Genomic DNA, 11279 nt, shown 5'->3' on the forward strand with positions numbered 1-11279 from the left:
CGGGGTCCCGCCGCCGCCCCCGCCCCGAGGCAGGTTCTTCACCGCTCTGTTAACGTGCAGTGAGCGCCATTGCTCTTCTTGCTTTATTACCATCGTTAGTCACCATCGGTTGTCCTTAATTAATAAAGCTCCCGTTCATTAAGTACTACTGCCTTTGCTACCGTATTTCATTCCTCCCGTAACACGTAATTAGCCGTGTTTTAAATAGCCTTTGCCTCTACCTACCTCTCGAAGGGTGCACCCGTTCCAGCAGCTCCCTGCTGACCTATTTAAGGCAGCAGGGACGCCGCTGGGTGACCTGCCTCTTCTGCGTGGCCCCGTCCCAGGGCACTGATGATTCTTTCTGATTTGCATCTTGCAGGCGGGTGTCGTTGCCCCCCAACCCTGGGCTCTCGGCTGGCCCTTTTACCAACTCTTGCAGACTCATTTGGTTTTACAAACTTATTTCAAATATATAGAGCAGGGAACGGCAGCGCAAATGCATTAAGGTGCAGCAAAATGACAGGGTAGTGAGATACCAGCTGGTGGTTAATAAATGCTTTGTACGTGGAAAATACCGGTCTTTGGCTTAACCCAGAAGCACGCGTTCCTGGCCTTCTGGCCTGGCTTTTTCTTGGAAGGCCAGATCAGCAGGGCCCGCTAGATCACCGCAGTTATTAGCGAAGGAGATTTGCTGAATCAGGAGTGCTCAACCAGTTACAGCTCAGGCCAACTGGTTTGCTGCGTCTGTGGGATGGTCGGTCCAGGTCCAAATAACCGCCTTTAGGGAGGGGTGGCAGGGGACCTGCAAAGGGAGGAAAGCTGGAATGAAACCGCAGTGATACCCTAAGATCGGTTGGGAAGAAGGATCTTCATCCATCCCTTGCTAATCTATGGGCAAGTCCCATTCCAACAGGAAATGTTTCTAAAAAGGCAGTTTCACTTCAGCGGGAGGTGGCTCCGTGCCGTGCCATCGCAGCCATGCCAGCCTGGACGGTCCCTGCGTTCAGCCCCTGCTGGAGCTGGTACTTGCTGTGGGGCCAGTCCCAGGGAGCTATGGGGCCTGTCCCAGGGAGCGACCAGATGGCAACTGAGCCCGGAGCAGAGTGAAGGCTCCAGAGCCAGGCCAGGATGCCCAAGGGGGCACCCATTTGTGGCTGACCCGTTACTTCGTACCCCGCGCACACTGATGGTGGGGGATCTCCCCTGGCTCAGCTCCCCCAGGCAGCTCTTTTGCACAGCCCAGTCTGTTAACAACAGAACAGGAAAAGTAAAGCCCGTGCCCGCGGCTCAGCTCAGCATTCAACAACCAAACGCTCTCTTTCTTACAAAGACCATTTGCTTGGAAGTGTGAAAGGCTAATACTGTGTGCCTCAGAGAGCAGGTCTGGTAGGATGCAAAGGGGTATGCTTTGTAAGACAACCCGCTGCCCAAACACGATCCGTGTGCTTGGTTCTTCGGTTTCTTCTCAAAACACTTCCAGGTTCCTGTTTCCCACCAATCTCTACCTAACAGAAACCAATTTTTTCTGCCCAGCCTGTTTACCACCCACAGTCTCTAGGGCCCTTTAATTCCCACCAGAGCCCAGGGGCTCCTCCTTCAAAAGAAAAGTCTGAGCAGGCAAAAACTGAAGCAGGGCCTAGGATGAGAGCAGGGACTCTGCCAGCACGACTCACCTGCCTGACCAACAGATCTGTGTGAGCCTGGAGAGGACAGAGAGCACAAGTGAACTACAAAGCCCAGCGTAAGGTATCTGTAGAGGGTTTGGATATCAGGGTGATGCCAATAGAGATGTGAGAAGAGGAGTCACCAGGAGGAACAAAACTCCGGTGAGTTCATTGCCAAACACCTTCTTTAGCCCTCACAGAGATAAACCAGCTGTTACCCAAACTCACATCAGGACTGTATTTAAAGCATTTTATTGCTTCACACAGTTAAAGCTGTGTCCCCTCCGGACAGGAAGGGAGGTGATGGAAGATGGTGGTTTGACCTCCTTTTGGGAGCCCACAGCGGAGCTTTGCAGAGCTGAGTGGGGCCAAGTTTGGGCAATGCTGGGGTCACTCAGCCCTGAGCAGTCACCCTGCGGGACCAGCAAGGCTCAGGGGACAAGGGGCAGTGCAGAAGAGAGTGAATTGAAGGCATCAGCAAGGAGAAGTGCCCCAAGGACTGGCCTGCGAGGAAGAGCCTTGCAAGGGGAGATGATGTGTACCAGCCCTGAGGCACAGCGGCCCTTACCTGTGGGCTTCCAGTTTCCCATGTCAGTGCTGTCTGGAGGATGTTAAATTTGGCGGGATTAGTTTTAGATTAACCTGCCGAAGAGCTTCTGGCCCTTGTCAGGAAGTGGGAACTTCCAAAGCAAGACCAGCACTGACAAATAACAGGGAGGGGAGTGAGAGCTGCCCTTTTTCTCACAGCCTAAAATAGACGCATGAGAGCTGGCAAAAGCTTAAAACACTCTGAGACTGCAAACATTGCTGGCTGCAACAAGCAGAAAGATTATGCCCAACTTTGTGAGGATGCAAAATCTTGTAAGTCACAAGTGAGAGGTTAGGACCTCAGCACATCTTTATTTGCACAGAGACACGTGGGAGACCAGCATGTGCAGGGAGAAGCTGCTGGGAGGCAGCGCTCCGCTGGCATCCCAGGATCGGGGAGGCCGGAGGTTACCAGCAAAGCTTTAACGTCAGGGCTTCATCAGCTGTGATGCTACATCTCTGGGCTGATCTCCACATCGCCTTTTCAGGTACTTACCCAAAAATATGTGATGTTTTGTTCCTAGGGCAGCCTGGAGCCCAGTTTATGTTTTGTTTCCCCTATAACTCTCCTTTTAAACCATCTTGCTGCAGCTCTGGCTCCTAAAGCCTTATTAAACAAACCTTTGCTCTGTAAGGCTGGGAGACACAGGGAGCCCAGGAACGCTGATAACCCAGTGACATGCTGTTCCCGTGAGACAGCTGCCCGCCTGCAAGGGGTACGCAGGCAGCAGAAGGATGGGGGATTTGGAAGCACTGGGGCTGGGGCATGTTTGCTGCCTGTCCATGGAGGACCAGCATGGGGTTGTTCTGCTCCCTGCTGGCTTTGGGGCTGGGGTCTGTCCTGGTCCCTTTACAAGGGAACCAGTCCCCTCCTACAGGCCCGCTCTGCAGTGCTTAGGGGACATGGGGGTCTATAGATGTAGCTGACCTTGTCAGGGTGCTCAGGGAACACGTCCACTGTGGCCAGGGAGGGCTGACAGGAGCTACTGGTGTAAGCCTCCAAAAAAGGCACAACTGAGAGCAACACAGAGGGGGGACAAGCAGACGGCGGCTGGTCCCCTTGGGAAGGAGCATGGGTGGTGGCCGCAAGGCCCGAGGCCAGGAGCCCTGCTCTCCCCCTCGGGGCAGCAGGCCCCCACCCTGACCCTTCATGTCACCATTGGGTGTGATATCCTTCTGGCAGTCCCTGCCACCCTGGGATGAGGAGGGTCCCGGGGGTCCCAGGACCCTCCCCTCTGGCAGGGACATGCAGGGGCAGGGAAGGGAGCCCGTCCTCCCCTGGGCGTGTGATGCCTGCAGCAGCCCCAGGAGTGTCAGGGAGCTGCTAGGGCTCATCAGGTTCCCCTCGCCGGTGAAGCCTCAGTGAAACACCCCCTGGAGCTGGACAGAGCCCCGACACCTGGAGTAGCAGCTCCCAAACTTCCCATGCTGGTGGTGCCTTCCCCTGCTCCTGCCCTGCCCCAGCTGATCCTCCTGTCGCTGCCACAGTGGGACAGCCACATTCCTCCCAGGCACCCATGTCCTTGCCGTCCACGCCAACACCCCATGCCACAGGAGAAGCAGGGGATGAGGCTGCACACAGCACCCAGGGGGCTTGGGCGATGCAGGGGGAGAAGCAACACCGGGTGGCCATGCGAGGCAGGTGCCCGGCCCCACCGGCTCTGGGCAGAGCTGCCTGAAAACTCTCAGTGCTGAGCAGCAACCAAAGAGGTGATGCCAGACACCAGGAACTGTTAGGAAAAGCCGCTGGGTGGGAGTTTGAATTTTTTTTAACCCTAATCACTCTTGACAAACTTATTTTTATTAATTAACATACTTGGGTTTATGTAACTTCTTTTTTAAAGGTTTAATAATACTATGGTGAAACTTTTACTGTTAAAAACAATACAGAAACCATCACGTACGTCCCTTGAGTGCTGCACACAGTTCTCCTTAGCCTCAAAGCGCAACCAGCCAGGCTGAAACAGCACATGGGGATGGGGAGAACCCACATGGACCAGGACAGGCCACCGGAGCTAGGGTGCCACGTGGCCCACGCAGACCCTGAGCAGCATGAGAAGGGAAGCAGTAAGTCCCCCGCATCCATGAGGCAGCCAAGGAGAAGCTTCATGGGCCGTTGCTGAGGCAGAGCCCATGTAGGCTGTGCCCCAGGACACTGTGGGTGCCAGAAGTGGAAATGGGGTCCAAATGGGATCCAGCAAGCTCCTGGAGGATATGCCCAGCTGCATGGGTGCAACTCGCCATGCCCTGCTGCATGGCGGCAGCGTGGAGGTTCACATCACCTCAACACCCACCACTGGCTTTCCCTGCCAGGGTACCACTGCCATAGGACCCGCCCTGTCCCCATGTCCTTGTGCCAGCCCCAGGCAGCACCAGCATTACAGCCCTGAGGGAGCCTGCCCTGGCTATGGGCTGCCATGTCAGATGTGGGGAGCAGCTGCCTTGGACCCCAACACCTACTACATTTTAGGCTCCACTCTTGTTCCTCAGTGCAGGATAAACCACAGGTCACCTCATTTGATGGTAATGCTGAAGCCTTTGCACATCTTGCTCTCCAGCCTTTTGCTTGAAGCTTTCAAGAATAGCCCTTGATTTTGTTTTAACCCCATGCCAGGGGTGCCCAATGAGCATGCTGGTGCCCAACTCGTCCTTAGGGTTTCCAGCTATGTGCACTGCTCCAGGGTACAGCTTGCGCAGAGCAGTGTGGGACACATTTGGCAGCCAGCCCCAGCCCTCCTGCAGTGGGGGCGGAAAAGGGGAGAGGAAGAGCCCCAAGGGCACTGCTTAAGGCACACAAAAACAAGGGCTGGGGCTGCCCCCTGGAGCTGGGCACAGACCTGGCTGAGTGGGGAAAGCAGGAAACAGCAGCACCCACAGCCACGTCGATGAGGGCCACCAGCCCCCTACACACCCCAGGATGTTCCCAACAAGAGACGGGGCCGCCAGGCCCGCCTGCCCCCATGCCGGGTGAATGAGCCTTGGTGGGGTGTTTCTTGGATGGGAAGGCCCACGGGCAGCCTGTCCCCAATGCCCTAACCTTGCATCAGCCCAGCCAGGGAGAAGGAAAGCCACAGGACATTTGGACTGGGGTGAAAACAGCATGGGGATGGTGAATAGGGAGAGGTACCAGCCCCACACCATGGTGTGGAGGAGAAGGGCAGCTCCTCCAAGGGTCTCCCAGTACCCACCTGAGCTCCAGCACATGGGTAGCCCCCAGCCCGGGGAGCAGCTTGGTCCTGACCTGCTGGTTGCCCATCTCCAGCATCACACCAAGGGCAGCCCCTTGCATACTGCAGGAGTTGGTGCTGGGGACAAGCCCTGGGCCACCATGGGACTGCCCTCCTCCAGGCTGGGTGGGTGCCCATGGGGAAAAGCCCTGCCTGCAGCTGCTGGAAAGCAGACAGGAGTGCTCGCACTGCCAACTCCTGCATCTGACCACCAGGTTTTATTAAGCAGGGCAAGGCTGGGATGTGGCTGCGAGTACATGAGGAGCCCTGGCAACCCCAATTCCCTCCCCTTCTCCACCAGGAGGGCTTCACAAGCAAGCTCCCTGGCACCCTCCCGGGCTGCCTCATGCCAAGGCTGGGACGGACACAGCCCTGCAGCCTTGACTGCCCCAGGTTTCCTTCCTCCCCAGCTGCAGGGTGCTGGCAGGACAGAGCAGTTTTGCAGCTGCAGCCCTCCGAGCCGTCTCCGCTCACTCCCCACCATCACGCTGTCCCCAGCCAGCTCCAGCAGCACGCCCACCAGCTCCACTCCTCATTGCCTCCAGGATGCCCTCAAACACCAATGCACTGCTTGAGCTCCTCATCTTCAGCCCCAGGCCTGGTCATGCTGCCGACAGTGCAGATAGGGCAAGGGAGTCCTCGGTTCCAGGCTGTGTTCCCGCAAGGGCCAAGCAAGAGTCCAGTCAGCTCTTTCCTGCCGGAGTCCTGCTCCCTGCTGCTGCTTGGAGGGGCACGGCTCTGCAAGTCCCCCACACTGGGAGGGGAAACACAGCTGGCTCAAACCCAGGCGGCAGGAGCGAAGCCGGGGGCAGAGTGGAGGCTACCTGCGTGGTGTGCCACATCTGCAAGGAGAGTACGGCACGAGCTGAGTGCTGCCAGGATGGAGGGGGCGGGGGGACGGGACACACGACACCAGGACCTCCAGGCTCACCCTCTCTGCCCTGGGTCACCCCTCCCTGTGCCCAGCCTCTCCGGCACAAAACTGTGGGGTAGGGACCACAGGCAGCCTCTTCACAGGGAGGAGTGAGTGCAATGGGGCTGTAGGTGCTGGCTGAGCCCCAAGCAGCAAGCTTCAGACAAAACGGGGAAATATAATGGGAAAGTGCCAGCCATAGGCTCCATACCCCAAGAGTGTCTGCAGTAAGAGTCCAGCCTGTGCTGTTACAGCAAGCGATTCGAGACAGACAGCTAAACGTGAGGGAAAGGGTAGAGTAACCCAAACAATGACTAGCCAAGGACTGCAGGAAGGACACAGCTAGCAGCAAGATCAGGCTGAAACTGGAAATTCATGGATCCAGGAAACCCAGCGTGGTCTGTGATGGTGATAGAGCTACACACCATCAAGTCACCCAGCCCATCCATCTCCACCCTGGGTCGGACTGGCCAGCTTTGAGCAGCTGAGCCTGGAGACTACCGAGCACCTATTGAGCCTTCAATAAAAGGCCCGTTTCCCCACAGCCGCCCACTGTCCCCTCCATCCTGCTTTCTCCTGTGTCTGCTCTGCACAAACCCCTCACTGCTCACAGCATCAGCAAAGACCTAAAGGCTTAACGAAGCTGCTCATCCCAAAGAAATGAACCCAGAAAATACCACCCACACCTGCCCCTGCTCACTTACAGTTCACAGTCTTTACGTCTCTTCTTGTCTTGTCTTCTCTTACCTCGGTCCTTGGACCTCCTCCTTCGAAAGGAACGTACCACAAGAGAGGCTGATGTGTGGGAGATGAGACCCACAACCCCAGCCGGTAATGCCGTCCCTGATGTCGCTTACCTTCCCAACCTCATCAGGTCCTGCCGGGGCCTGCGGGGCGGGAAAAGGACAAAGTGAAGTGCTTACTTGGGCAATGCTGTCTGTTTTGCTGCTGGAAGTGGTTTATTGAGATGCCCCAGTGTGCAGCACAATCTACCTGTTATCATTCATGCTTAAAACAGACGCACTATGACTTCCCTCCAAGTTATCAACTCCTCAGCCAGGACCTGACTGCAGTAGGCAGAGAGAAGGCAGAGACAGCAAAGGGGCAGGGTATGGTCAGCTTTAGTGACTCCCCTGGGGATGTGACATTTTGCCCATGAGGCCGGGAAGCACAAGTTCAATTTCAGCTGCTCTCAGTGACAGCTTTCATAGCTCAGCTGGTTAAACAAGATGCAACGTCCTGAGTAACACTTGGGATTTGCTGCAAAGTCTCAGCAGTGATTCTCAGACAACAGCCACGACATACTCGGCTTAAGCATCCCCTATAGGGCCCAAGGCCAGGCTATCCACCACACCTATGCTGAACTTCAAAGGGGAGCAATGTAAAGGTGTAGAAGGCGGCTTAGGGAGAAGCTGAAAGGTGCTGCAGAAGCAAGAAGTTTACACAGATTCAAAGGCAGCCTGCACAAGTACTTGTAGGAGATCCCCTGGGAGTTACCCTAGGTAGGAAAACTACAACAGGCTCAGGAAATTCCCTGCACGGAAAATAGCTGGAAGCGGAGGGGAGGGGGAAGTAACACACGTGCTTCTTCCCACTCCCTCTTCTGCATCCACCAACAGATGCTCCAGAGATGGTACGGAGCTGGATGGGCCTTGGGTCTGCTCCAGCACAGCCGCTCTTACAACTGCAGGGGAATACCAACCCGGGGATCCCTCAGGCTCTTTTTCCAGGCAAGGATCATGTCTAACAGCTGCCCAGCAAGACACTCAGTCCCCAGTTTTCGCAATACTGGGGTCATGATGGAGAGTGAACGCCAGGACCCCCATGCAGGCAGTGCTGGAGAGGCTCTGCAGTGGGGACCGGCTGCGGGCAGCACCAGAGCCACTCCCTGCTCCCACAGCACTGCAGCCCCCAGGCAGAGGCCCGTCCTGCACAAGCTCTCACCACTTCTGGGACACAGTGAGCACCCCAAGGGGTTAACTACATGCTAGGAGTCTGTGGTAGGTTGGTGCTGCGCATCCATCCCAGGCCAGCACTGTGTATCCACACCAGGTTGGCGCTGCACGTTTTAAGCTTTCACTTGTCAGCTTGGATGTAAACCCCTGCTCCCCAGCCCTGGATGGGGCGCCTCCCTTAAATGGAGGCCCAAGGCCCAGCCCTTCAGCTTTCTCTTTGGGCCACAGTCACGCTCAGGTATGCCAAGCCATGGAGCTCCCTTGCTGAGCCACCACCTTGGGCGTGCTGCCCCACACCAAACACCTGCCTCAGAGCCACCAGCCTTGCTCCGTTACCCACAGGCAGCTCCTCCAGCCAGAGGAGCACACGCCAGGCATGCCAAGGCAGCTGCAGGGATGGGGGGCACAGACATCCCTGCTCACAGAGCCGGGGTGCTGCAGCAGCTCTAGCCCTGCAGACAGTGCATGGTGCCTGACCTGGCCACACAATACTAAGCACCCCCTTGGCTGCAGGGAGCAGGCTGCAGAGGCACGGTACAGCCTGCAGCTGAGCAAGGGCCACAAGCACTGGCAAACCCCAGCGCAGTGGGGTTGTCCCAGCATGGCTGGGGTGCCCCAAGGCATCCTTGTCCCACATGCAGGGTGAGCTGGCAGGATCACTCTTGCTGGAGGGGCACAAGGGTGCAAAACGAGCTCAGGGGTCCCTACCTGCACTCACACTGCTTGTGCTCGGTGAACGCCATCTCCACATAGGGTGCCTCCCCATTTGGCTTTATCTTCAGGAGCTGAAAGAGGAGCAAAGGTTACTTCCCAGCTGGCGGCAGGAGGGGGCTGGAAGGGCTCCTGAGGCACTGCCTCACCACCCCAGCCTCTCGGGCAGACGCGTGTCTAACCTGTTCCTCGGGACCTCTGGCAGCAGAGACTCCACCTCCGCACACAGGCAGCACCAGCCAGGCCCGGCTGCCCCGGCAGCTTGGGAGGCTCTGCTAGTGCTGCCCCGTGTCTTCAGGGCTGTAATTTAAGTCCCTTGGTCTTGGGATTTCCCAGCCTTAGAGGAGATTTTTCTATCTCTGCGTTTGTGGAGAGCTTTCACATATTTGACCACTTTGCACATCTCCCTTCTCTGATGGAAATATCCCCCTAGTCATGTTTTCCAGACCATTCCTGTTGCTGCTGCCTCCTCCTGGCCCCCTTTCCCACAGCACCGAGCCTAGAGTCAGTACCACTGTGCCTCCCAAGCCCAGGGGTGCAGGATTTGCCCTGTCATGTGTCAGTCCACAGCCCAGCCCGGAGTTTGGGTTGGACATCCAGGGGCTTCACAGGGTATGTTCATCATTGATGTGATCCACACTAGCCCCCGCAGAAGTGCCTGGCATTGCCACCCTGCGCACAGCAGCGGGATCCCTCCCGTGGAGGGAGACCTGTGCTTGGGAATTTGCCTCCTGTTCATGCCAGGCACTTGCTCCACCTCAGTCAAGATTTTTTGGAGACTCCCACCCTACCTTCCAATACGCTTTCAACCCCTGAGGGACCAAAATCACTGGTGATTTATTGCAGGCACTCTCTAGTCCGTCACCCACGGCAAAGCAGAGCTTTTCCCTGCTCCCTGCAGCAGCAGTGGATTGATCTCCAGCAGCGCAGCGCAAGGGCTGCAGCATGAGGACAACGGCTGCCTGGCACACGGGGAAGAGCCGACTGGCAGCTTGTTCGCAGACTGGGATCTCCCACCCTACTTCGCACAGCTCCCACAGTGGGGACTGGAAACACAGCTGGTGCAGCCCTTCACATTTGCCATGCCCCCAGCACACATTCACTGTCAGCACCACCGCGGGCATCTCCTGACACACGAGAGCCTCACTTCTCCCTGTGGTTCAGGGGTAGCGCCTGCTTTGCCCCAGCAGGCAGAGTCATGGGCAACTGGGACACCCCCAGCGCAACCACAGGACAGGGAAGGTCTGGAAAGGCGACGGCAGTCAGCAAGATGGACCACACAGAGAGGAGAGGGCAAGGGAAGCAGGGAGCAAGGCCAGTACCACCAGGGGCGTCACCTGGCCTCAGAGACAAGCCCAAAGAGCAGGCAGAGGGACCCTCCTGGTTTGGCATGCATTTCAGCAGTTGTGAGTAAGCCCCCTCCCCTGTTATCCATGCTGCTACAATGTCTGGAGGATGTGAAGCTACAAGTTCACCCTCCCGGCATTTGGCGAGGAGCCCACCACCTCCCTGGCGCAGCCACGGCCCTGCAGCAGCAGTGCTTACCTGCATGGTGACTGTGCTCGTCTCCACGGGGACGCAGCGGAGACCCTCATCCCCACAGCAGCCTCCACAGCGCTGCAGGGAGACGCAGGAGGGTCTGAAAATGTACTCCACCTCATTGGGGAACTCGGTAATGACATCCACCAGCTGCTCCAGAGGCCGGCAGAAACTACGATTCCAGATCTCCCGAAAGGTCAGGACTGCAAGAGACCAGGGTAGGGGGCTATAAGGAGGCACCCCGGAGAGCCTGAGCCCAGCTGACCCACTGCTGGGGCAGGTGCAGCAGCCGCAGTGGGGTCCTGCATCCATCACAGGGGCACAGGGATGTAGAGGACCCCCTTGGGCCCCCAGTAAGCCCATCACCGCACTGGTGAGGGGGCTCACACAGCCAATACATCCACCCCGATGGACTCTTTCTCCACCAGCTCTGCCTCCTCCTTCTCAGGCACCCCGCTTCTCCCCCACACCCCACCGCGCCGGGGGTCCCTCGTCTCCCCTACCCTCCCTTGGCGGGCACAGAAGCCCAGCCCCGCAGCACAGCAGACAACCGTCCCCTCGGGTTTCCCAGCGGGGACAGCAGAGGGGAGCCGAAGCGGAGTGTTCCTGCCCGGGACCCCGCACCCCGGCACCGGAGGAGTGGCAAGCCCGGGGTAGGCCTGCGCTCCGCTCCGGCCCGCGGCGGTGCCCGGTGCCGCAA

General features: G+C 57.6%; 2 protein-coding genes across 2 annotated transcripts in view; both read right to left on the bottom strand.

Moving 5' to 3' along the window:
* RPS6KL1 (ribosomal protein S6 kinase like 1) overlaps positions 1-6067 on the bottom strand; it is a 13776-nt gene extending 7709 nt beyond the window's left edge. Inside the window, exon 1 of the mRNA XM_009280914.1 lies at positions 6022-6067. Within this exon, the coding sequence (XP_009279189.1) occupies positions 6022-6067 (46 nt within the window). The remainder of the gene's footprint in view (positions 1-6021) is intronic.
* The window catches only part of PGF (placental growth factor), a 6571-nt gene continuing 1234 nt past the window's right edge, over positions 5943-11279 (bottom strand). Inside the window, exons 2-6 of the mRNA XM_009280915.2 lie at positions 10586-10782; positions 9038-9114; positions 7232-7261; positions 7079-7141; positions 5943-6303 (exon numbers count right to left, since the gene is read on the bottom strand). Coding sequence (XP_009279190.1) covers positions 6282-6303; positions 7079-7141; positions 7232-7261; positions 9038-9114; positions 10586-10782 — 389 coding nt within the window. The 3' untranslated portion in view covers positions 5943-6281. The remainder of the gene's footprint in view (positions 6304-7078; positions 7142-7231; positions 7262-9037; positions 9115-10585; positions 10783-11279) is intronic.

This window comes from Aptenodytes forsteri, unplaced genomic scaffold, assembly GCF_000699145.1.
Source record: "Aptenodytes forsteri isolate BGI_AS27 unplaced genomic scaffold, ASM69914v1 Scaffold193, whole genome shotgun sequence".
Taxonomy (NCBI): domain Eukaryota; kingdom Metazoa; phylum Chordata; class Aves; order Sphenisciformes; family Spheniscidae; genus Aptenodytes; species Aptenodytes forsteri.